The 26,361-nt window shown below is 37.9% G+C and overlaps 1 protein-coding gene across 2 annotated transcripts in view; it reads right to left on the reverse strand.

Annotated features, from left to right (window-relative positions):
- The window catches only part of ppp2r2bb (protein phosphatase 2, regulatory subunit B, beta b), a 73,109-nt gene extending 47,493 nt beyond the window's left edge, over positions 1-25,616 (reverse strand). Inside the window, exon 1 of one of the 2 annotated variants that reach the window (XR_014625185.1) lies at positions 25,287-25,522. Coding sequence is in view for 1 of the 2 variants with exons in the window: in XM_084387468.1 (XP_084243594.1) it covers positions 25,287-25,365 (79 nt within the window). In the remaining variant the exon portion in view is untranslated. Of the gene's footprint in view, positions 1-25,286 lie in introns of both variants that reach the window. The other variant, XM_084387468.1, reaches the window with a different exon arrangement.
- Between the last annotated feature and the right edge of the window lie 745 nt (positions 25,617-26,361).

The raw sequence follows: 26,361 nt of genomic DNA on the forward strand, positions 1-26,361 counted from the left end.
CACAACATAATCCAAAGATGCACAACAAATGACAAAAAAAGCACATTATTGAACACACTGATCTAAAGTACATACCTGTCATTTCCATGGTGTTTGATTTTTCATTTTACCATGGTCATGTACAGAGACTCATGTGAATGTTTAAGTCAGCAGGACTCATCAGTGGGGCATTTGGTCCCTGTAAAAAAAAAAAAACGAAACAACTGTGAACATGCTGATATCAAGAGAAAATAGGCTGCATGATTTTGGGAATAGATTTTAGATTTTTCTGGTTAAAATTGCGATTTCAAATTTACAAAATACATATATATATATAAAATTAACACCAGGTTTGTTGTGCCTTGTAGGCATATAAGTGTAGGGCTGCATAAAATAATAACATAGCCTATAGCAGGCGGCCTATAAATCGTTAAAAATTAACAATTCAGTAACACTACACTAGAGAAAAATATTGTATGTTACTTCAAATGTTTCCATTCGTTATGATGTTATGAAATGAGATTGGAGTAAGTAAAACCATGAAGCCAATGTTTGGAGCGTTTTGCTTTTCAAACGTACAGCACGAGTAAGAGAGCATTTACTGAAGCGATCGAGCCGCTCCAAACTATGAAACATTATTGTTACCACATTACACATATCTACGTTTGAGCATATATCCACAAACACAGTATTTAACAGTAAACAGGGGTCTAAACATTATAATATTCACCATACTAGAGTAAGCACTCATACTAGCCTACTTTTATATCATGCTGTGTTTTATTATCAAACATAAAAACATCTTGTGTACATGTATATAAATTTAGCATTAGGCTTCATGTTTTTACTCCAATCTCATTTCATAACGTACATTTTAGTCTGGCACCAGTTTAACTAGTAGCTACAATGTAAAGTTTATACAACAATAACATGCTTACTATTATGAGTGGACATGTCTTACCTTAAAAATCGTTCTCATCTTCAAATCACGTTCTTCTAATTCTTCTAAGGTAAATCCAAGGTAAACAACACAGCACAGCACAAACACAACGTGTCTTCCAAACTTGATGAAAAGCAGAGGAGAACTGAAGTCTCTGATTCTTTGTTTTTGAGGTAATGGGCGTTTACAGGTCTGCGTTCCTTCACGTGGACTATTTACATGCCAATCGCTCGTGCGCGCATGGGTGTGGTCACATTAGAGTTAATGAGGATGCGTTTGAGAAACTGTAGATGTCATTGCTTTCATACGGATTACTTAAACAGAGAATATTAGTTTTTGATATAATTTACATCATTTAAAAATAGAGACTCCAAGCGTTGTAAAGGCATACGTCTCAAGTCTGTGTGGCAAACATTCGCTGAGTTACAGGTCATTTTCTGTCGCGTTTCAGAATGAACTTCACATTGAGACGGCAGAGCGCGCATCATGTTTATTTTCTTTATTTTACGAAAAACACAACATTTTGTTTTTATTATGAGTGTACACAAATAAAAGAAGATATTTAACAGTTTTGAATGATGTATAACACTTATATGTAAGATCAATATCAACAGAGTATTTTGAGTCTCTTTTGCACTGATAAGAAAAAAAGCGAGCTGGTCACGCCGGCGTGACCGCCGACCCCAGAAGGTTAAAAATATTACATTTTTACTATTTATTAAGTCTTTGTTGGCCAAAATTATGGATTGAAATTTCTGGACATTCTGCTTCTGGTTGTTACATTTGAGTTTCATGAATTTCGCTGCGTTTTATAATTGTTTTATTCTTAAAACTTTGAATGATTGCTTTATTCAATCCTTGGTATTTGCATCATAACTTGACAAAGCTGTCAACTTGGTCAAAACATGTCAAAAATCATGGTATTACATTTTATTATTGTAGACTCCTTCAAAGACAAGAGAGTACCATTCATCATGTACTTTTCCTGCCAATGCACATCTAAAAACCGCCTGTGATTTCTTCACATTCCATTCGCAATGAAACCGGTCTCATTCTTCATAGTGCTAAAACATATACAGCCTGCACAGGTTATTTGACACATCACTGCACTTGAACTACGCACAAAATGAGTCAAATGCATTATCTCTATCTTCCATAATAAAGAGCAGTGAGGCATGGCTCTCAGATCTTCTCTTACTGTTGACCACTTCAAAATCTTTATATCCCAATCCTATTGTGTGTCACTTTGTGGTGAATTAAATCCTCTCTGCCTCAAATCCCTTTAAGATAACAGGGAACGACAAAACCTTGGAGTAATCTTGATACTAGTTCAGGTGGAATTACAGAAGATTATTTCTGCTCAGTCAATGGAGGTTTAAACTTAGTCACAGCCATATTCTTAGCATAGAAAGAAGTGTACCTAAAAAATAATTCCAGGATAATTAGAATTTAAACTCTAATTACGGAATCTGTTGTTGATTAGCACAGAAAATGATTTTGACTTGTCCCTCAGTTTGCAAAAACAAATTAAAAACCATTTGCAGTAGTGCACAAAAAGGATGCATGTATAAAATATACTTGACCTTTACTTACTAAGTAGCCTATACTTAATAAAATGAACTTGAAGTATACTTATTTTTTGTAAGGGTATGTATGGATGAATCATAATAATATCAATAAAATATAATATTTAATGCAGGTAGGTGAATAGTGATTTTGAAATTTCATGCTAACTTCCTCCCTAGCCTCAGAAGTAGATGTGTGGCGGTGTGATGCAACACCTTTAAGGGAGCAACAACGTTATTTAGGATAATATAAAAAAATGATTTACTATAAATAACAAGGCATTCGGCATGCAGTCAAGCTGCTATATTGTTTGATTAATGTACCTGCATTCTGGAAAACCTTGATGAATATTGTTTTTATGAAAAATGTTTGTTGAGTTTGAGCACCTTTCTGACAGCTGAGAGGCTGCTGGGTTTTAAGGCATGAATTGCAGTGACAACCAAGCTCAATCCCAGCGGATATCACTGGTAATAGGTGCTATGGAGGTCAGCTCAATAGTGTCAGCAGCAGAGCATATGGTGGGATATAAGTGGCAGACAGACACGTACTCCAGCTCTCTCTCTCTCTCTCTCTCTCACACACACAGGTCATTGTCTATATGGACTATACGTGATACACGAAAATATAGATATATATGCTATCATGTTCACTCAAAAATTGTTTTAACATAAACTAACAATGAGCAATATATATTTTACAGCATGTGAATTGATTTGAATTTATTAACCTCTGCTAATGTTAAATAATAAAAATGTTCATGTTCATGATAGTTCACAATGCATTAATAAAGTACTTGAGTACTGCAGATACCCTTATAAAATATTGCCCCAGTAAAAGTATTAAGTACTTTTCGATATTAGTAGAAGTACAAAATTACTTGCCTTTTAATAAGTATTAAAAGTAAAAAGTACTGAATGATGAATGTTTATTTATTTTGCAATTTTTTTTATACATCCTACTGCTCAAAATACATATGGGGGGAGGGGGTGTAATGGACTAGACACAAACAGGTTACAGCTCAGTCTGACATCATTATGAATTATTATGAATTTTCAAGTAGCCAGCATTATCAATGAGGAAGATTATGCAACATTAGTAACTTTTCGCACCATGAGTCCATGTACGCACTCAAGCTCCGAGAATCTCTCATTCTTGGCTCATTTTGAGTCTAAGAATTCAGTGAATTGGTAACTAGAGACATGCTCTGACCGGATCATTTGAATCAGTGATTTGTTCACTCGAGAACAGATGCAATCGGATCGGTCCAATTCATGAATGAATCGTTCAGTGCGATTTGTGAAACGATTTGAAGGGTCAATTGAAAATAATCAGCACGTTCATGAATTGGACATCGCTATCAAATCTTCGAGCGGGTGACGATTTCTACAGTTCAAAATAATGAGGCACGACAGGTTTTAATGAAATGTAGTGGAGTAAAAAGTACAATATTATGATTTGGAATGTAGTGGAGTAAAAGTTTCCCAACAGAAAAATGTATTTAAGTACAGTAACAAAGTAAAAATGCCACCACTGATGTTAACAGATACAACTTTAGATCTTAAAAAAAAATTAGTAGTAATTGTTGAGATTAACATTACTTAAGATTAATAAATGCTGTTAGCAAATGAAACCTTATTAAGTGTTACCATAAGAAACTATTATTTACTCGATCCTTGTCAGAGTTCTGTTTAGTTTTCTTATGTTCTTTATGTTTCTTGTATATCCTTTCAGTTTAGCTTTCTCGTGTCTTAGTTTCCTTAGTTACTAATTACTGTCACCTATGTCTTGTTTTAGTTCCCTCCTTAACTCTTCTGTATATATACTCCTAGTTCTGTTCAGTTCATAATGGGTTCTCGTCTTTTGTGAATGTAGTTTATGTTATTTCTCCTGTGGATATTCTCCTTATTGATTAAAAGTATCTGTTTTTGTAATTCTGCGTCTTTCATCTCCTTGTGACCATGATATATATGACAGAAGAACAGACTGAAACCATAAACGAAAAGGCCAGATGCTGCTATTAGGGAAGGATAATTTCCCCTTCACGAGTGTCTAGATTACACCTTTCCGGGCATGTACACCTTTCACTGCGGATCCTCCCGCACCATAGGAGTCAACAACTCCGACTCCCCATATCCATGGAATGCATTGAAATATCCATACTCTACAGCAGCCATCTCTCTGCACGCTCCAGACCAGATCCATCGTTCCAGCTCACAGTGTCCCGGAAGGCACGAGAGATCTTGACACATCGACCTCGACGCCCCGTCACATAAAAAAAAACCAAGCCAACGCCCGTCACAGACCACGTGCAAGAGTCGCTTCCACCCAGAGGGCCAGAGACTGCCAACATGTCTGTCCTGGAGCTAGAGCCAGAAGCCACCTCCGTCCCAAGGCTGGAACCTACTGCCAGGTCCATCCCACAGTCCGCGCTGTGGGGGCAGTCCTCTCATGAGCCAGTCGAGGTGCGCTCGCCCAATAATTTCACAGCGAAGCCAGCTCCCACCTTTGTCCCCGTCCCTGAACTCACTCCTATGAATCCAATAGATGATCCATTAACACCCTGCTGGCTCAGTCTAGTCCCCTGAATTCATTAGACATTCCACTTCCACCCTGTCACCTGCCCACCCCGTTGTCTCCATCATCACTGCTGGCTCGAGTTACTCACCAGGACTCACCTGCTCCGCTGGTGCCTTGCAGCTCCATGGCTCCATCCTAGCCATTGACTCTCTCCAGCTCTCTGGCCCCGCCGTGGGTATCCTCTACACCAGCTCAGCTCTGCGAGACAAATCCCCTGGCTTCACCTCGGGCCTCCAAAACAATGATGCCACCTTGGCTTGTCAGCTGGTCAGCTTGTTGGCTCTGCGCTCCCTCAGCTCCGCCATGGTCCGACAACACTCGGGCTCCTTCATCCCTCCGGCTCCACCTTGGCCTCTCGTCAGCCTGATTCCGTAGTGGACTTCCGGGTCTCTGGCTGCACCTTATCCCTCCACCCCTTTGGCTGGCATCACTCCGGTCTAGCCCTGTTCTGCCAGGCCCCCGTCTTCGCCTCGTTCCCTTAAGTTGGTGGTGGTCCTCACTCACTCCAGTCTCGCCCCATTCAGCCAGGCCCCCGTCTTCGCCTCGGTCCTTTTTTGAAATAGGTTTGGTCTTAGTTAGTTATTTGATGCTATAAAAACGGGAGTTTGACGTAATGATTGACAGCTGTGATTGACAGCTTCTCTGAGCGAAGTAGTCACTGAGGCACCAACGGACATTTTGGGGGATTTTCGGGAGGAGATTGGAGCTTCAGCTTTAATTTCTACATTTCCTTAACTGTTTATTTCACGGCAACATAATGAGTTGTTCAGCAGTTAACCGTTTTCTGCGTGAGTGTTGGCAGGGCCTTGATAACGCGGCTCCACTTCACGCTCACTACTTCCCGCGTTCACAACTGCGCAGAATCAGGTCCCAAATCTGCGCAAGATGTCAGCGCCATGTTGGGACATTGGCAGCTTCACTTTTCTACAATGGAAGAGAGTGAAGGTGCATCTTCCATCTTTTTTGAGTCTATGGTCGGACTCCAGGCTCCGGTCACAAGACACATCAGGGCTCTGCCTTGGCTCATCACTCCATCAGCTCTGCAGTGGTGTTCCATATAATAGGGATGGCCCGATACCGATACTGGCATCGGGGATCGGGCCAATACTGTCCTCATATACTCATACTCGTACTCATAAAAATTCGCCGATACCACGCACATTTTGCGAGCACATCCCTTTAAACAGACATCAGTGGAAAGTTTGTTCAGTCGGATGTCAATGGCAAAGAAAATAAAACGAGGCATGTAGCTTATTATTAACGTTAACTGACGAGAGAGAGAGAGAGCGAGCGAGCGCACTTCTGTTGAATGTTCACTCAGCACATGTTATTTGGATGAAAACTAAATCAAATATGTAAGTAAAGTAAAACATGAACTGTTACCTGATTTAAGTATAACGAGTGGTTCCCTACATTATTACAGGACGTGTGCAGGTCAAGAAGTTCCATGAACGCAAACATCCAAAGCGCGCGCCCCGCAAACCAGCGTCTCAGCGCGCGAATACTGAATTAAATTGTCTTTCACGTCTTGCGCTTGTACGGACGAATTCACACAAAATGATGTAATAACGCCCGTCTTGGCGAGTATCCTATAGTAAACAAAGTCGGTTATATCTCAAATGAACGTAGCCATGTTCAAGTGCGTTCGGTCTTAAAGGGGCAGCAGTTTGATAAATCTGCTTCTGTGTTTTAATGTTAATCAAACAAAGGACAAAGAAATACTCACTGCTCTTGACTAAATAGGCTACCCTTTTCAACTTTACAAAAATATCTATCTATATATAATTTATACAGTAATGAATATGCTTTTTTTCACATTTGATTACTTTATTCAAATTTCTGTACCTGTTAGATCTACCTGAAAAACTCTAAAAACACTGTTTATTTCATTTGTAGCCTTTCTTTGTTCTATTGTATTTATTTGTCCTATTTGTAATTCGATTGTTGGTTCTTATTTTGTTACTGACTGCTTACTTGTTTTAAATTCACATTAATTAGGCTGGTAGTTTTTGTTGTAGTATCAAAATTGGATTAAATAATTGATATTTCACTGGTTTTGACAAACATTTGAACCGCTGACCCGATCCTCAGCACTGAGCCCTGCTGAAGCAGCTCTAAATATGTGCTGTGATATTAAATGAAAGATAAAATATGATAGAGCAATAGAATGAACAGTGACAGTAACAGAAGCTCATACAATGCATTTTAGCAGGCTTAATTAAGCATGAAAATAACTGAAAGAAATATATATTTGATGAACAAATTAAGCCAACAAATATGATTTATATTCTTTTGGTTTATCTACTAATACATTTAAAAATTACAAATGCAGTGAAAATTCAGGGATCGGTATCGGTATCGGCGAGTACCAAAAATGAAAGTATATGTATCGGACTCGTTCTGCAAAAAGTGGTATCGGGACATCCCTACCATATAAATATAGCAAACCAAATACCCTAGATAAAATTAATTCATAATAATAATATATTTCTGTCATAATTTCTTCAAGTTAAACCAAACTTTTATTTTAACATGTTGTCATGAAGATCTATGGCGCTCATTGACACAGAGACAGAAAATGTGAAGAAAATCAGGAGGATCAAACTTAAAATGTGACAAAAACACTAAATAAAAGTAATTTATGCCATTTTGGAGAAGAAAGATTAAACAGACAGATACATACACACATTTTATGAACTGATAAGTGAGGAACTGATGCCAAAAATCCTCCCCCCACATATGCAGACACAGATTCATGATAGAGCTGGCAGACTGCTGCTGGTTTAGTGTGTGTCCTGAATGGAGGAGTGTTAATTAAAGCAGGAAGACTATTGATCTGATCCTCCTCCACCCCTCACCCGCCTCCTGCACCCTCATAATGTGTGAGCGTGTGTGAGATGGAAAATGAGAAATGACTGTTAAACAAAATTTGACAGTGTTAAGTAGGGGTGGGAATCAGCTGGGACCTGGTGATAAAATAGTATCTCGATATCTGGGTCACTATATGATAATGATATGAAGCTTAGTTATTAGTGCATACATCTAAGACATATTTGCATTTTTTTTAAATGGTTTGTGTGAAAAGTCAGAAAGTCACAGCTATAAAAAAAAAAAAAACAGGACTTTTTGGATGCAGAGGCAGGATAAGGGGATAATTGATCCTGATAAATCAATGGGAGACTAAAATAGAGACTGAGGTTGATAAAAGTTATAGAAGAGAAAGAACTGAGGGCAATAAATTCTAAGCAAGGCAGGGATTAGAAATGTAATGTGTAAATGAGTGGGTGTACAAAATACACAGCTGAAAAGAATGAGAATGGTCTTTAAGATGCACTCCTTTCATGCTAATTAAATAAAGATATCCGCAAAGAAATATTATTAAAATGATGTTCACTCACATAAAGTCTTTCAGAAAAAGCAATTTCATTCTACATAGAGCAGTGTCATGTGGAGATCACATGGACTAAAATAACTAAAACTGAAATAAAAAAATAAGAAGAAAAACTACACTGAAAAATATTTGGTGAAGAAAAGATTTTCACTCAGAAAACTAGTACATTAAAAAAATGCAAAAAATCATCAAGAATTAAAGTATAAGAATAGTAAGATTGAGAAATAGTATTTGCTTGTAATTCAGAATATTAAAAAACTTATATCCAATCCAATATAGCTGCCATCAACAAAACTTTAAGATAGTCTCTGAATTTGATATTTCTTTTAAAACTGTGATGCCAAATCAAATCAATGCCAGTAGTGAGCACCACAGAAACTGTGATTGTGCACAGCAAAAGTCAACTGCAGTTGAGTCAGCACCATCAGAAAAGAAGTTTCATCAAGGTCACTTTGGTACTGACTATTTCGAGAATGAAGGACAAACACAAAGGATGACCTGCCTCTATCCATATAACTACATATAACCCCTCAACCATATGTGCCAGATATATCCGCTGTCAATATGTTCTGTTCCACCACGGACGTCACTGCCACACAAATTGATTGGACACATTTTTTTGTTATTCAGACTCATGTAGACTGTGACATTGACATTCGAAAGTGATTCAATAGTCATGCTTATAGAGTTTGCCTGCAACTGTCCTTCAATAACACTAGCCTGGTTCTTACATTTAAAACAACTAAAAACAGCAATCAGAAATCTAATTCATCATCAGCATACATGTTTCCCATTTGCACACAATGAACAGATACAATTTTTGGTTTGCTAGATGGTTGCTAAATAAAACCATGGATAGAGCATGTGGACCCATGTGGGGTTACAAACCTAAAGGCCTGCTCACATCAACCAAATTGCTTGGCACAAAAATTTGATCAGATTTTTCTATGCATTTGATTATCTGTTCAGACCAATGCATAAAAAACGGCAGACGGTATGAATAAATAAAATCTTCACTCTTTAAAACTAGGTGACGCTTACAGAAAAGCAGAAATACCCATTAAGGCCCGTTCCCCTGTCCACACCACAACAATAACGATTTTGTTTTAGAAGAAGAAGAAGAAGAATGTTAGTAACCAAATAGTTGATGGGTCCCATTGACTTCCACAGAATTATTTTCCATACTATGGAAGTCAATGGGGTCCATCAACTATTTGGTTACCAACATTCTTCAAAATATCTTCCATTGTGTTCAGCAGAAGAAAGAAACTCATACAGGTTTGGAACAACATGAGGGGGAGTAAATAATGGCATCATTTTCTTTTTTGGGTGAACTATCCCTTTAATACAGGCATCCAAGTAGAAGCCTGAGCCAGAAAAGCCCACGAGCCAGGACTCAAACTCAACATGTCGGAGCATTACCCACAAGGCCATTTGCTACAGATATCCCATTTTTGTATTCACTATGATGTTTATCAAACAACACCAAATACAATAGAACAGAGAAAGGAAATCTGGATTCTCGCTTTGCTATTCACTTTCGTTTAGCAAAATAGCTGTAGTTTTATTTACTGGCTCCGGGCATGTAACCAAAAACGTATAAAACTTATTGTTTGGCCATCTTGAAAAGGCCTTAAGGTTGAGAACCTGCTTTAACAGGTTAATGCAAACCGAATTTTTGCACTGGATACTGGAGAGAAAAGGCCCCTATCAGGTTAGAGTTAAGTTTCTGCTCTTAAATTTCTACTAATTTTTCACTTTTATCCAAACAGTGCATTCAAGGTACAGTACACAATTCCTGGGTATTAAACCTATGACCCAAGGCTACTGCTGTGCTCTACCAGTTGAGCCACAGGAAAATGATTTTTTGAATGAAACTGAATCAGACGGCTTTTCTGCCAACCAGTAAAACCATATGGCCTGCTCTCCACTGAGCCATTGCTCCTTTTTGTCCGTAACATCAGCCCCGATTTACAGGAGAAGGCTTTTCCGTGAATTAGGCAGACGGCTCGTAGCGGGAAACTCCGCACCCCTGCTGGTCCCACCGTGTCTGAGCCATGTGTAACCATGACAATGAGGACACACGTCTCTCCTTCATTAAGCATTCATTACAGTGTACAATATTATCAATATTCAATGGTTTATTGAGAATATGAGATCAGAGTCCCTGCCCCATAAAGGCTGACATATGAAGTATGCAAAAAAAAAAAAAAAATTATCATATCATATTTGATACATCAGACTGTTATGGTAACTTCCTGATTTATTTGAAGGTAATTATTGATAACAATAAAATAAAAAAGTAATAAAAATGTTTTGATCACCATATTAGAATGATTTCTGAAGGATCATGTGACACTGAAGACTGGAGAAATTATGCCTGCAATTCAGCTTTGCATCACAGGAATAAATTATATTTTAAAATATATAAAAATAGAAAGGTTATTTTAAATTATAATTTATAGTAAACAAATGGTCCTGTATTTTTTATCAAATAAATGCAGACTTGGTGAGCATAAGAGACTTCTTTCAAAAACATTATATAGTGAAAAACAATGTCGTTTTAATAATGATAGAGCAGGCTGCATATATAAAAAATGCATGATCATTTTAATTAATATTAAAATATATAAAGTTACCTCTTCAATGATATTTCCATGGAGTTAATATAATTTCATGATTTGATGGTCTTTTATAGGGTTTTTAGGGTTTATGTTAATATTGTATACAGAAATGCTAAATTATATACAAGTCATATGAAGATGGAGCTCAAATAGACCGTTTCAATTTTTTTATAATTTACTCACAGATGGTCCCGATCCACTTTCATATGGAAAAGAGATGTGTAAACATTCTCCCTTTCTGTTCCACCAAGAAACAAAGACAATTTTTCGAGTCAATATTACTTTAAATAGTAAAAATATTCAGGTCTAGATGTTTGGGGGCTTGTTCCAATTGATTACGACTATGATTACACACCATGAATGTATCTATGGATGACTGGGAATAGTCTGGCTGCATTTTGGGCTGAGCTGATAGCATTGCTTCAGCGGGCGCTGTTCTGATTTTGTCATTAAGTAAGAATAACAATGACCATATGTGCTGTCAGATACAGAGGAAATGATGCCGCGTACACACAACGCACATGGACACTCACACACATACACACAAAGTCTCATTCACATCTTCTAGTGTGTCAGAGATCTGGCAGTCCAAATGTTTATTCAGGCCTAAAATGATGGGAGTACATGACAGAGGCAGTGATGCGGAAACAAGACCACCTGGCTTCACACACTGACGTCTATCACAGTCCTTCTCAGCAATTACAACACTTTTCAACTAGCGCCCCCTTCTGACCAACTTTAAACATTACATTTGTTTATAGATATGATGTACAGGCTGATTATATTGTAATGCACTAATGCTTGTGATATTTACTGATCTCTATCTATCTAGCAAAGACGTTTTAATGTGTTACAAACTTGATTACCATAAATGACTTACTTGCATATATGGTTTTCTCGGAAGAGCTGAGCAGGAAATGGGCATCTAAAATGAGCAAGTGAGGAGGACTACTGCTGTGAGGTTCAGTTATTAATGGATCTCATTAAACACAGAGTATAATAACTGCGGTAGATTTACAGTCAAATGAAAATGGCAAAAAAAAAAAAATCAGATTACGGATACATTCTGTTGTTCAGAGTTATAAAACACACATGGATTTATGGAGGAGTTTGAGAAGTTTAATTTCCATAAATCAGTTCAATCGTTTCACAACTGTGATTCAGTGACGTGTGGTCTTTCTAATACAAATGTGCATTGGTAAATGTATTGATGCACACGTTAAAAAAAATATTAATATCGTTCTTCCTTGCATGGCACACTACCGTTGAAAAAAGTTTTTTTTCCAAAGAAATTAATACTTTTAATCAGCAAGGACGCATTACATTGATTAAGTGACAGTAAAGACTTCTACACTGTTACTAAAAAACATCTATTTCAAATAAATGGGGAATGCATGAACGGATAAAATGTATTGGATGCACTTAAATAAGACAGAGATGGGGATCAATCACAAGAAATTGCAGACATGAGGGAAAATTGCATGGTACATTTATACTTAGAAACATGAAATGCCACCTCCCTACAGGAGAGACAATTAAGAGCCCATTTACAGCAATTACCTGCATACTTGCATGTTCAGTTGAGGTAATGTGCGATGGGAGCCAAGTGCGTCCTCTTTATGGATTTTAGCGATTTTAGCCTGTAACAATGTTCAGTACATTGCTCTTGCATTCATTGAAGCACTTAGCTTTGTGGTATAGCTGAATAAAACAGCACTATAATAAAGTCGTATCTAAGGGAACACATGAGTAATTTGAATATGAAAGACCACACACTGTGCAAACTGAATCTTATTAAACTGTGTTAGCAGCTATTTAAAAACATGGTGGAAATGGGTTATACTTAAGTTTAAATTGTGAATGTTGACTCTACAATTTTAAAATCTGAAAATATACTTTTCTCCTTCTCAAAAGTGTATTTCACCCCCCACTCAATAGTGTATTTAATTAGACAATAATTTAACCTTTAGCAGTAAACATACATGCGTCATTGGAGAAGTATGGTTTTTTTTCTGAATTTCTCTCCAAAAAATAAAAATTATTGGAATAAAATTATAATGTAGTACATTTGGAAATGATTTACATAAAAATATTCTGTTCACAAGTGATATTTATCTTGATTTTTCATTGTTTTCTACACATCACGTTTCAAAATTTATCTCAGGCTCTTTACCAACACCGTTGTCTCTTTATGCGTTTTATAGTTTATAATAACTTTATAGTTTTTTACAACTTGTTTAGCTTACAAGCTTACAACCTACTGTTTACGTAATAATTATTCATTTGATGAGGGAGTTTAATAATAGTGTAAGATTCAAGATTCAAGATTGAATCTTACAGATTCAGATTCAAAGTCTGGGTCTGGCACAATACACATTAGTACCAGGTTGGACCCCATTTTGCCTTCAGAACTTCTTTTAATTCTTCATGGCATACATTCAACAAGGTGCAGGAAACATTCCTCAGAGATTTTGGTCAATATTGACATGATATATCATCATGCAGTTGCTGCAGATTTGTCGGCTGCAAATCAATGATGCAAATGTCTCGTTCCACCACATCCCAAAGATTCTCTATTGGATTGAGATCTGGTGACTGTAGAGGGTGTTTGAGATTAGTGAACTCATTGCCATGGTCAAGAAACCAGTTTGAGATGATTTGAGCTTTGTGACATGGCATGTTATTCTGTTGAATTAGCCATCAGAAGGTGGATACACTGTGGTTATAAACGGTCAGCAACAATTCTCAGGTAGTTTAATCGATGCTCAATTGGTACTAAGGGGCCAAAGTGTGCCAAGAAAATCTTCCCCACACCATTATAACACCGCCAGCAGCCTGAACTGTTGATACATGGTAGGATGGATCCATGCTTTCATGTTGTTTACGCCAAATTCTGACCCTACCATCTGAATGTTGCAGCAGAAATCGAGACTTATAAGACCAGGCAACATTTTTTACATCTTCTATTGTCCAATTTTTGGTAAGCCCGTGCGAATTGTAGCCTCAGTTTAGCCAAGGTTTGACGTGTTGTTTGTTCAGAGATGCTCTTCTGCAGACCTCGGTTGTAAGGAGTGGTTATTTGAGTTACTGTTGCCTTTCTATCAGCTCGAACCAGTCTGGCCATTCTCCTCTGATCTCTGGTATCAACGAGGCATTTTCACTCACAGAACTGCCGCTCACTGGATATTTTCTCTTTTTCTGACCATTCTCTCTAAACCCAGATGGTTGTGCATGAAAATCCCAGAAGATCAGTAATTTCTGAAATACTCAGAACAGCCCGTCTGGCACAAACAACCATGCCACGTTGACCATGTCTACATGCCTAAATGCATTGAGTTGCTGCCATGATGTGACTGGCTGATTAGATATTTGCATTAACGAGCAGTTGAATGAGCTTGAAGGCAGCATTACTAGACCTTGTTGTAAAGTTGTACAAAGTAATTGCCTGTTGAGCAACAGTATACAAATCAAAACTCTTGACGGCAAGTGTAAAACTGTAACTGTTTTCAACACATCTGTCCTTCTTCAGTTGCCACTTCCTCATGCATATATAATGCCAGCCAGATGCACATCTACATGCAGGCCAAATCCCATGATTCGCTCATGCTCACTTCTCTTGACCCACATTTACACCCCTATTCCGTATTTCACTGCTTTATCAAGACTTGTCAACATTTCACTGTCAACCATTGTAATTTTAACATGAATCCTATATTAGCATTAATGCACAAACACTGGAACTGATGGAATGGCACAATGGTGTCACATAGCTATGAAAGAAGTGTAATGTGACAGGTGTGTGGCACAACTTCACTTCATGCTCAATGAAAATGCAACTTTAGGTCTCTGTGTATATGAAACCAGCTTTTAAAAGTGTGCCTCAATACAGACAAGACTGTCTTATACCATCATGAGGGCTTCAGTCAAACCTCTCAAAGCGTGCAACAATATAGAGAAAATGGGGCTGTCTAGACTTTTCTGCTTTTATTGTGCCATTGAAAGCCCAATGAGGCTAAGAAGGCTGAGCTAACAGATACTAATAGCTCACAAAAGCACCTAGACTGGTGGAATCAAGGAGCCTGAGCTCCAGAATTTCTGTTCTGAAGCTTTACACAGTGCTCCACATTCTTGAATGCATTTAAAGGTGTCATGACCCACATTTTGCATTTTTCCACGAGAATCAATGTATGTTATGATTGCCTAACGATTATACACTGGCCGGGAAGCCGATATTTAAAAGTGAAGCGTTTGTTTACCTCAGGGTTTGTAAAATATCCCACGTGCACGCGCACTCAAATACGAGATTTTGATTTCTACCCTGGCTTGACGTCACGACGGTGGAGGATATGCCATATATGGACAGCGCAGCAGGAAGCCACGCCCTACCCCTCTCCCCCTCATATTCATTCGGCAAAGAAAGATGGAGAAACCAAGTGCACACCTGCGTTGCTCTGTGGTTGACTGCCATAAACAGCATTCTAATGTGTTTTCTCTACCCAAAACGGACGAAACTATCAGGGATCAGTGGATGAAATTCATTTTTAATGACGCTGTCCCAACAACCCTTTCAACTGGCCTAACGTTTGGTGTCTGCGCTAAACATTTTACACAGGATTCATTTAGTAATTTGGGACAATATCAGGCGAAGTTGGCCTCGAAGCTCCGTTTGGGAAAAGGTGCCATCCCCACCATCAGAGACCTGCCTGAAATTGAAACGGTAAGACTGTGTTTTTATTGCTCTACTGTGTGTACGTTAACAAACATCAGCTAACTGCTAATGCGGCTATTGTATGTAACGTTAGCTTCGAGATAAACACGGTGAATGGACTCTACGAATGCTATCCACATCTTTCCACTTTGTTTTACACAACAGTAGTGATAGTACAGGAGTCCATGGTCAGTGGCTAAAACTGTTTGCTAGACCATATTGCATATATCGATATACTGCTAGTTCAAATTTGCGCTCTGCTCCCCGCGCCTCCGCTCTTCCTTTTCCACTCTGCGTGCGTGTTTAGAGCATGTTATGTTATGAGAGATGAATTATGACTACTTCAGAAACCCCAGCACAATAGGAACTACCAGACAGTGACATTAGTGTACGCTGAAATAAAGTCTTTCACTTCAGAAAAACTGACTTTCTTGTCCTGTCAGCCGTTATCCTGTGCTCGGAGTGCACACTCAATACACGCGTAAATGCGGAGGCGCCCGCGCTGTGTATCGCCTCACTGATCAAGGGCAAAAGAAACTACGAGCATGCAACGCGAAAATTACACGAAATAAAAGTAAAGCAGGTATGATTAGGTCGCGGCAGGGTCTGGTTCATTGACAACTTGCGCCATGATGTCAGTTTGTAATGATATGCTAAAGAGTTACCTGCGCTGTCAACCCCCCTCCTTCCTGCAACCAATCAACGCGCCCCTCATTTGCATTATTATAATGACCGTCCACGACAGCCAAAACATCGCATCAGATCTCACGAGACAATAATGCCTTTAGAAATAAGGGTCTGAGGATCTCTGTGTTTATTTTTTTTCCACTTTTTTTTTTTAGAAGTGCCTGAAAGACTATAATAGAGCGTTGGGTATCCAAGATAACACGAGGTCATGACTCCTTTAATGTGTTGTTTAAAAAAACAATACTTTCCGATTTCCGATTAGCTTACAGGGTTAGTTCGCCCAAAAATGTTGTGTCGTTCCAAACCCGTAAGACCTTCGTTTATCTTCTAAACACAAATTAAGTTTTTTTTTGTTTTTTTTTATCCGAGACACATATATAAAGTTATAAAAGTTATAAAGAGTTATAAAATATGAATTAATTAATGATATTATTTTTTTACTTGTCTCTCTACCTCTGCCTCTTTCTCTCTCAAAGCCAGCATTGACTCAAAAGGGCTTATAAAGTAATAGAGGATTTACTTTGTTGTGAAAGTTCAATGTTCCTCATACAGCCCCTGAGGGAAATGTGTTTCTTTATTTAATAACCTAGCTGTTCCAATACAGCTCAGCTGAATCAAGAGCTCTTTTTGCTGACCTGGTTACTGTGACTTGTATTGCTCACACTGGGACAAATTCACCACTGAGTACCTTTTTATGCAAAACTCAAACTCACAGCTTAAATGCATTATTATTTTCCAGTAGGTTCATGACATAAGTTCACAATCTCAACATAACAAAAGTTATATTGCTTAAATTAAAACTAATTTTTGGTATGTCTGCTGAATAGTTTTCAGAAACTGGAAGGTTTCAAGAACTGTACATGTTCTTCAATGGAAACAATAGTCGCTGATGGGGAAAAAAGGAAATAATTGCAAGAAATATTGCATTTTAATTTTAAATTAGATTAGAGTTACTTTATTGCTTTACAACTTTATAGCTTTTTTTATTACTTTTTACTTTTTTAGAATTGCGGGAGCGTGTTTTGCATGGGCAAACAAAACTTTTCTTCAGAATAAGGTAAAACATCTTTCAAAACCCAACTTTAATATTTTCTGTGATAACTCTCTTCTGCTTCTCATATATTCATTTGACTTACATTATGTCTGTCAGAAATATCTTTCTCCATTACTTGCACAGCATGGTGAGGAATCAAGCATTCAGCAGCTCAAACAGTATAGCTGTCAAAGATGCCTAGTGCCTGGTACACATTGTACGGTTTTGTCCATATTTTTTTCTATACTATCTTGAGTCATAGCCTACCATTCAATAGGTGTCATCATCGTACAGCCTACATACATGTCGTCCCCAAGTTTATTAGATCCGTGTCTTACAGTGTGATTTGTAATGATCTTATAGGATTGCCGAAATCCCACGGTCTGTAGGAGGCATAATGCAGTGGTTCCCAACCCTGGTTCTGGAGTACCTCCTGTGCTGCGTTCCAGTCCAAAATTGTCATGCCCTTCACTCGCTAACTTCCCTCCATCGCGTTCACTCGGATGTACGAAGTGGAACGCGCTTCAAAATGGCAGCAGGGATTCCCCCGAGGGGAAGTGCTTAGGGAAGTTGGCAAGTGTGTGTCTAAAAATGGACTGGAACGCAGCCCAGCACTCCACAGTTTAGATGTCTCCCTAATCAAAAACACCTAATTCGACTCATCACCTCGTTAGTACAGACTCCAATCAAAGCCACTCGAAGGCAAGCCTGCGACCTTAGCCAGAAAAAGCGTAATGCCTGCTAACACTTCTGAGGTTTTTTTTAATGGATGTCAATGGAGGAGAGGCATCACTACGCTGAATAAGCCGCTTTTGCTAGGAAATAGCTTATAATTTAATGAATTGACAGCCCATCGGCTAATCTTCAATTAGTCTTAAATCTTCAATCTTTAACATGTTTGCTCTTAAACATTCATTTCGGATTGATCTATTTTTAGAGTTTACACCGAAAAAATGCTGTTTCATGAGAGAAGTCACGGACAATTGCGCGACAGGTATGATTCAGTTTACGCCATTTTCATTTAATTCTATGGTAGCCACAAACAGTGATTGACTGTTGCCCAACTCTGAATGAAATGGCGTAAAGGCTGTGTGTTTGGTTATCAAGGCACACGTGATCCAAGTTAGCCGTATCGCTTATCGTGAGATGGCAATCAATAGATGTTAACATTTTATGTTGGAATATAAGTTCTATTTTGACTTGTTTTACATGCAGCGTATTCAATTCACATTTATTTGTATTAGCGTTTTTCACAATACATATAGTTTCAAAGCAGATTTACAGAACAAAGTATGTGTCTACATTACAATTTAGAGGGATCTGTTATCAGAGACTGTGTCCAAGTTATCTATGTCAGAAATGTACAGTTCTAAGATAATCCAAATCATGCTGTTATTAGCTAACATCATGTATTAATTTAAAGAAGGAAGCAATGAGCTAATTCAAGTAATTATTACAAGTTGGGAACATAATGATTACATTATAAGAACATTTTGCATTGGTGCATGTATGATGCTGAAACAGTTGACTGGTGGAGTGCAGTGCTCCTTGATAACAGAGATGGTTATTTTCAAAAGATCAGCTTTCAAAGACTGTGATCTAACTAAGCCTATGCTGAAAATAATGTCATTTAAATGTATAGATTGGCGTGCCAAAAGTAACATTAGAGTCTTCACGTAGACTGAGTTAAGCAAAAGTCTTGTGACAAAAATGATAATAGGACATTATAGCCATAAATACATTTGAAGGCAAATACTTCTGTACTTTTACTCAAGTGAATGTTTAAAGGCAGCACTTCTACTTTTACTTGAGTAATATTTTACCTTGGGTATCTCTACTTTAACTCAAGAACATGGTATGTGTACTTCGTCCACCACTGTTTCAAAGTCTGTGCCTTTTCCCTGTTTCCAAAGTCTTACTATCTTAATCTTGTTCCTTCATTCTGATTGATACTTTTCATCCCCTCATCTTGTCAAGTCAACTCTGCTTTTTACTTCACATCTCACGTACAGTCTAAAAACTTCCACACTGCTTATGCTGACTGCCCGCCTTTTTCATACTCCACACAATTATGTTAATGCAAGCTCGATTTCATACATTCTCCCTGTTCTCTCTTACATCCCTGCACTCCATTTACAGCCACTCTCTCATAAAAACACAAGTGTTTTTCCAGGCATTTGTGATCAGTAATTGCTGGTAATATGTATAATGTGCATTCACTGTGGGCTGGATCAATGCAATAACCTCTACTCTGCTTCTACACAAATGTAGGATGCTTTGTGACCACTGTGTAAGTGGCAATTAGCAGATTACGGTACACTTACTAAACACTTTCCCAAACCCTAACCATTAACTACAGTACAAATCAGATCATATCTTATGATGAAATCATTATAATTTGATAGTGTTGTTTGAAACTCAACACCATCCCAAAGCCTGATACTAACAATTCCCCTATCTCAAAAATGTGATTGATAAGAATATTTTTACTGTGGTTGTTGATTTGAGTTCCACACCTGTTCACTGTTACGTTGATTACTCCCTGTGTATTTAAGCCCTTGGGGTACATTTACACTAGCCTGGCTAACGTCAGACCTCTTTCTCATTGAGAAGTGGTCTGGGAACCATATGTTCATTTTCTAGTATTTGAGGCGTGGTTTACGAATGCCCAGAGCCGTTTATTGGACTCTACGAATGTCTATCAAATGCGCCTGCACGTAGCTCATAGCCAATCGTTTCAATTATACCAGAAGACGTATGTAGAGCAACAGAAATTCGACGAGGAAGAAGACGAAATAAAGGTAACTTAGCGTCTGATGCCATTTTGGATCCATATATATAAACAAACTGCTTCGGTGTGTCGCATTGACTTCGTCATCGTCTTACTGCTCCCTCCCCGTTCTGTGATTGGTTCCCTTTTTGAGGGGAAAATCTGGTCCATGGTATCCAGGCTGCCTAGCAGCGTGAATAAAATCGCGCTGCGCTCAAGGCAGCGGGGGAAACCCAGGCTACATTTACACTACAATGATGTACAAACGGAAGAGTTTTTCTTTTGCGCTTTTCGCATACAGATGACAACGTAGTCAAAATGATCCCCATTCACACGGATCCACGAAAACAACTAAAAATGTTGTTTACATTTTTTAAACGTAGTGAAAAAAACATTACGCTCCTTGAGACTGAATGCTCATGTGCATGTCTATTTTCACAAATAATTTTTTTTGTAGTTTACACGGAGACAACAGCAGTATCGTTTTGCTTCCTATGTAATAGTTCAGTGTCACCATAGGGGCCATTTACATAATACCGATTTCAACTAAAAACAAAAAACTTTTTATGCGATTTAGCCGTTTCTGTACACGACAACAGCGTTTTTGCTGCCTGAAATCAGGTTTCAAAGTCAAACGTTTTTGAAAATTATACCATTATCATCTCCATGTAAAGTTTCTTTACGAAGTGACATCGCCAACTACTGGCCTGGCATGCATAAGACAGCACTTTTTGTTTAAAATATTTTTATTAGGGAATCCAACAATTTGACAATCATTGTTACATTGCTTTTATAGATTCCTCATCATAAACATAAGGAAGAAAAAAAAAATGATCAAGAAAGACAGAACAGTTCCTATTACCACCCACCCCACCCAAGGGACTTAAGTCATATCACACTAATGGGACAGTCAATGCTACACACTTAAACTATGCTATCAAGGTAATTGAGAAAGGGAAACCAAATCTTATACAACTGATCCAGTCTGTTTAATAAAGAAAAAAGAAAAACTTTTTTCCAGATGTAATAACCTTACCATTCCATCCAACCAAAATTTAACAGTAGGGACTTTGATGTTCTTCCAAAACTTTAGTATTAGTTTCTTTGCAATAATAAGTCCATAGGACAACAACTGAAAAGAAGTGAGGTTATCTGAGATTCCAAATATCTATAAGACAGCACTTTAAACATTTTCGCTGATCCGTGTGAATGGGGATCATTTTGACAACGTTATCGACTATCGCAAAAAACACAAAGTAAAAATATTTCCATTTTTAGTACATCATTGTCGTGTAAATATACCCTTGTGTTATGTGGTTGTGCTATTATATTACTCCTTGTGATTCTTGTGCGTGTTTCCCCTTTGGATTTATTATTAAAGACTGTTTGTTAATATTCTCTGTTGCTGTGCATTTACTACAGCCACCAAACGAGACAAATGCTGTATGATTAACCTTTTTTATATATATATAAAATCATCAAATTAAAGTGTGTTGTTTGGGTGTTAAAGTGGTCATCGGATGCAAAATTCACTTTTATATGGTGTTTGTATGTGTCTTTGCAGTGTGAGGACACAACCACCATACAATGAAAAAAATCCATTCACTCCTTTTTTTTTAATCCTCAAAAAGCCGAAACACTCTCAATAATCAAGCCGTTTGGATTTGACAGTCCGTCAGTGGTCGTGGGCAGAGCATGAGCAATATGACATCATATTGCTCATGCTCCGCCCACAACCACTGATGGACTGTCCCGTATTAGCATATTTCCGCCCTCAGCCATTTGTATACTGTCTGCCAAGGCAGCACTTTATGCCTTGTGTCGACGCCCACGAAAGAGACGGGTGGGGTGAGCAGTTGCTCATTATCATTTAAAGAGACATGCACCGAAACGGGTCTCTGTGAACAGAGGTGTTTTTGAGGAGGTAAAAAGGGTTATGTTTTACACAACCATTGAGGAATTTCAACCAAAGTATGTTACAAACTTTACATGAAGACCCTAAAGAATCATACCAACTTGTGGAAAATGAGCATCCGATGACCCCTTTAAAAATACTCTAAATTTCCCATTAAAGTGATGAGCTGTAACCAGCAATTTCATAGTGAAGACATGCAGCAAAAATAAACTAGTCTTTAGTTATCCAATTAAAAATAGTATAAAAAAAAATCCACCAGGACACATAGCCTAAGTTCCCATTTGTTCTGTCAGCTAGAGTTAGGTAATACCTATTTTTTCTATTCAATTTGAAGTGCTAAGTGTAATATTGTCATACTGATATGAAACAAAAAGTTTTTAGGATAAAAGTATTTAATATTATATTTGAAAGCCATCATTTTTAAATTTTAGAACTCATAGATTTCTGTTTTTGTTTAGCCTTCATTAACAGCAATTAGACAATACGATTGATTAGGCATGAACCAAAATTTCAGCCACTGAAAATCAATCAGTTCGCACAAACTATCGCAGTATAGTCAAGCATGTGATCGGCATAAGTATTTTAAGGTTGACATTTACATGGATTTATTTTCAATTATTTCACAAGCACAATGTAACTTTACTGTAAAACTTTAACTCCTGGGCACTGGTAACATGATTACATAATACAGTATGGTAATACACTGCCAGCAAGGCAACTGTAACCTTTTAAGATCCAATTGATCCGGCCTGGGCAGCAGACACAGATGGAGACAGCAGGAGATGAGAGTACAGAATCATGCATGAAGACAGACAGCCAACGGAAATCTTTCACAAGACTCTGAAGAACCACAGTGCAGCATGTAATGATAGCCCAGTGTTTACATCTTCTGGATGAAAGCGGAATCAAAGGAAAATGAAAGACAGCAAGTGAAAGGAAGAGGATGGGAGAAAAAGATGTGTAGCTGCAGGTGTTGAATGGTATTGCATGTCCAATATGTTGGCTACAGGAGGTTGTTATTGGAGCTGGGCTTGTAATGAAATATCTCTTTCCAGGAAGAAACTCAACACTTATTGTTACAGGGCCCTATAGAGGTTTGTCTATTAGTACCTCTACTGCTGCACCAGCAAGGTTTGAAAAGAGTATTTCCCCCTTAGGTTCATACTGTCCTATATATAGGTAACAGAAGAGGTATGAAGATAATATAATCCAGACTGCATCATTGCAAATGCAATTTTGTGCTTCTATAAGGGTGTGTGTGTGTGTGTGTGTGTGTGTGTGTGTGTGTGTGTGTGTGTGTGTGTGTGTGTGTGTGTGTGTGTGTGTGTGTGTGTGTGTGTGTGTGTGTGTGTGTGTGTGTGTGTGTGTGTGTGTGTGTGTGTGTGTGTGTCAATGTTGAATTATAGATAAATAAATAGATTAAATAATATAATTAAATTCAATTAAATATGTATTCAATTATATTTATTAAAAACCATTTGTATAAATCAATCAATCAATAAATAGTGAGGAACCGTGCATGCAAGGTAAACTGGCTTTTTTTTTTTACCTATAGGCCTAGTTTAAAAAACATTATGCAATTAAATTAATTTAAAGTTAGATTATAGAATTTTCTGTTATGCAGTATAATGTCACTCAGCATAATAGTATCTGCTAAATGATTTACAAGTAGATGTACTTGAGAATAAGATCTAGTCTAAAGCTGCTTTGGATGTCAACAAAAAAAAAGAGACATATTTCAATAGAAATCATTTCTGACGGAACTAAATGTGTGTGACTGGAAGCACAAGCTCCTGCAAGGAAGACACATTCTGCTGTGTATAAAGTTTAGTTAATTCGGACCTGCGATTTACATTCTTTAAAAAAAAGCCTGAGAGTGCGGCATACAGTATCCATTGAGATGGAGATAAACTTATCCACATATACATTCTATGTAGAGACTCTATGGAGTAAATATCAGCTGTAAAACTGCTAATTTGCTACAGGGCAGGCGCAAGCTATAATAAACAGACTGATTCATCATATTCAATGTTAAATAATAGTTCTGAAATATATTCAGTTTAGATGTAAAGCCTGTATCATATTTGATGCATGAATTTCAAGGACTCAAAATTATGAGCATGATCAAAACTTTGCTGAAAACACCTGTTGCACATAATCTGCATGTATGCCTTCTGTCATCTGATTTATACTTTTTAGTATATTTAATTTAATTTAATATAATTCTAAAAACATCCACCTTCAGGTCGTGGTACATGTCTTTTTGCTGTGAAAGCGTTAATGTAAAATAAGAACTTGGTAACACTTTGTTTATCCATGCATCGTTTTTATTTTATTTTTAGAAAAAAAAAAGTTAAAGTGTATCAAATATGATACATCAGGCTTTTGAGGAACATTTATTTGTACATGTCTCAATCATCATTGTATTGCACTGCATTATATGTTCACTAGCAACGGCAAAGTCATGGGTTCAATTACCAGGAAAGACAATGAAATGGAAGTTTCTTTGGATAAAAACGTCTCCCACATGCATAAATGTAAATGTCAAAATACTTTACAGTCCATACATTACTTTTACTCAATACTTAATCAAGTAAACACACACTAACATTAGAACTGTAATGTAAAGTGTGAGCTGTGGCAGTGGTTGCGTGTCAAATTATAAGCTAGTAACCTGCCTAGTAATCATACACAGTAGAAAGTGGTAACAGTTGCTACCTTGAGAATTATTTCTACTACAATAAAACCAGTTAATTTAGAAAACATTTTGCACTGTATTGAATATGCCTTTTCATTAGTTTTACTCAGTACTTGCAGTGTGTGTTCCAAAATCTACAAGACTGCCTGCCTAGACTAGCACTGTGTCTAAGGGCATCATAGCCTACATGTAGACGCGAACGCCCCTACAATGACCCAAAATGTTGTCTAGGTAGATTGCTCGCTACGTTTTTAGACACAGCCCGCGTTCCTAACGTCATCCGATCCAATATCAACAAACATCTAGTTATGTATAGAGAACACTCTATTGCTTGCACTTTAAACAGTGCATCATCTCCACTCACATGCTGTCAGTGTGAAGCGAGAACAGTGACTTACCCTCAGTGTGACAGCTGGAGGAGAGGAGGCTGTTCGGTGGTCTGAAGATGTAAGGCAGGTACCGGGAGAAGCATTTCATCTTTCGACTGGATTTAGTATGCGCATTACTTTATACTGTCCTCCTCGTGAAGTAGGGGAATATTCGATGGAAGAACCTCACGCTCACTGTCTCTGTCGGAGGGAAGACATCTGTGTTACTCCGGCTGTCCATGCTTCTCCTTGCTCCCGTCGCCTGCTGGCTGGAGGATGGCTTGTTTTGCCCCAGTCTGTCTGGTGAGAGGGAGGGAGGGAGGGAGGGGTGTTTGTTGGTTGAGAGCAGCTCCTGCGTCTGTCCGCCTACTGGCCGACTTCGAATTTACCGCGTCATCTGGTGTAAACCCGAGGACTGAACAGTTGGACTAATGAGGAATGACCTCCTCTATGTCGTGATAAATTTGAACTGTATATTAAAGACGTAAATTATGTGTTTGGTTAATATTTGCTAATTTCATGATTTGTTAAAGTCCCCCTGTGGTGAAAATCAAGTTTTTAATGTCGTTTACGTCTATGTGGTGTTTTTAATATGCTTTAAGACAAACCATGTGTATTCATAAGTCAACACCATTGCTGAGTATTTTCTCTTTAAAGCTGCAGTGACTCGAAAACGCGGTTTGAAATGGTTGGTGTTTCTGACGTCACAAAATACCTTGTAACCAATCACATCAACGTTTGATCGTCAAAGAGTGGATCTCTGAGCTGGGCTGCGTTCAGCCCCGACAAAAAGTTTCAAAACGTTTTTTAAACGGAAACGGTGGTGAGTTGAATGCGTTGTGATGACGCAAGAGTTGCAGCTGAGAACGCCATTATTTGTGTTATTTTTGAAGAATTTTCTGAGGCTGATGAAATCGGTATAAATACGTGTTTAATACTGCAAAATACACTCGATGTTACAGTCACTGCCCTTGCTGTCCAGAATAAAAGAGAACATCTCAATCGAGTGAAGGGATTTGTGGAAACCGTGGTTCCTAATTATTGTGATCCAACATTTGCCTAGCATTTCAGGATGAAAAGACGACAAACATTTCAGGTGAAGGAT

Source organism: Rutilus rutilus (assembly GCF_951802725.1).
Source record: "Rutilus rutilus genome assembly, chromosome: 18".
Taxonomy (NCBI): Eukaryota; Metazoa; Chordata; class Actinopteri; order Cypriniformes; family Leuciscidae; genus Rutilus; species Rutilus rutilus.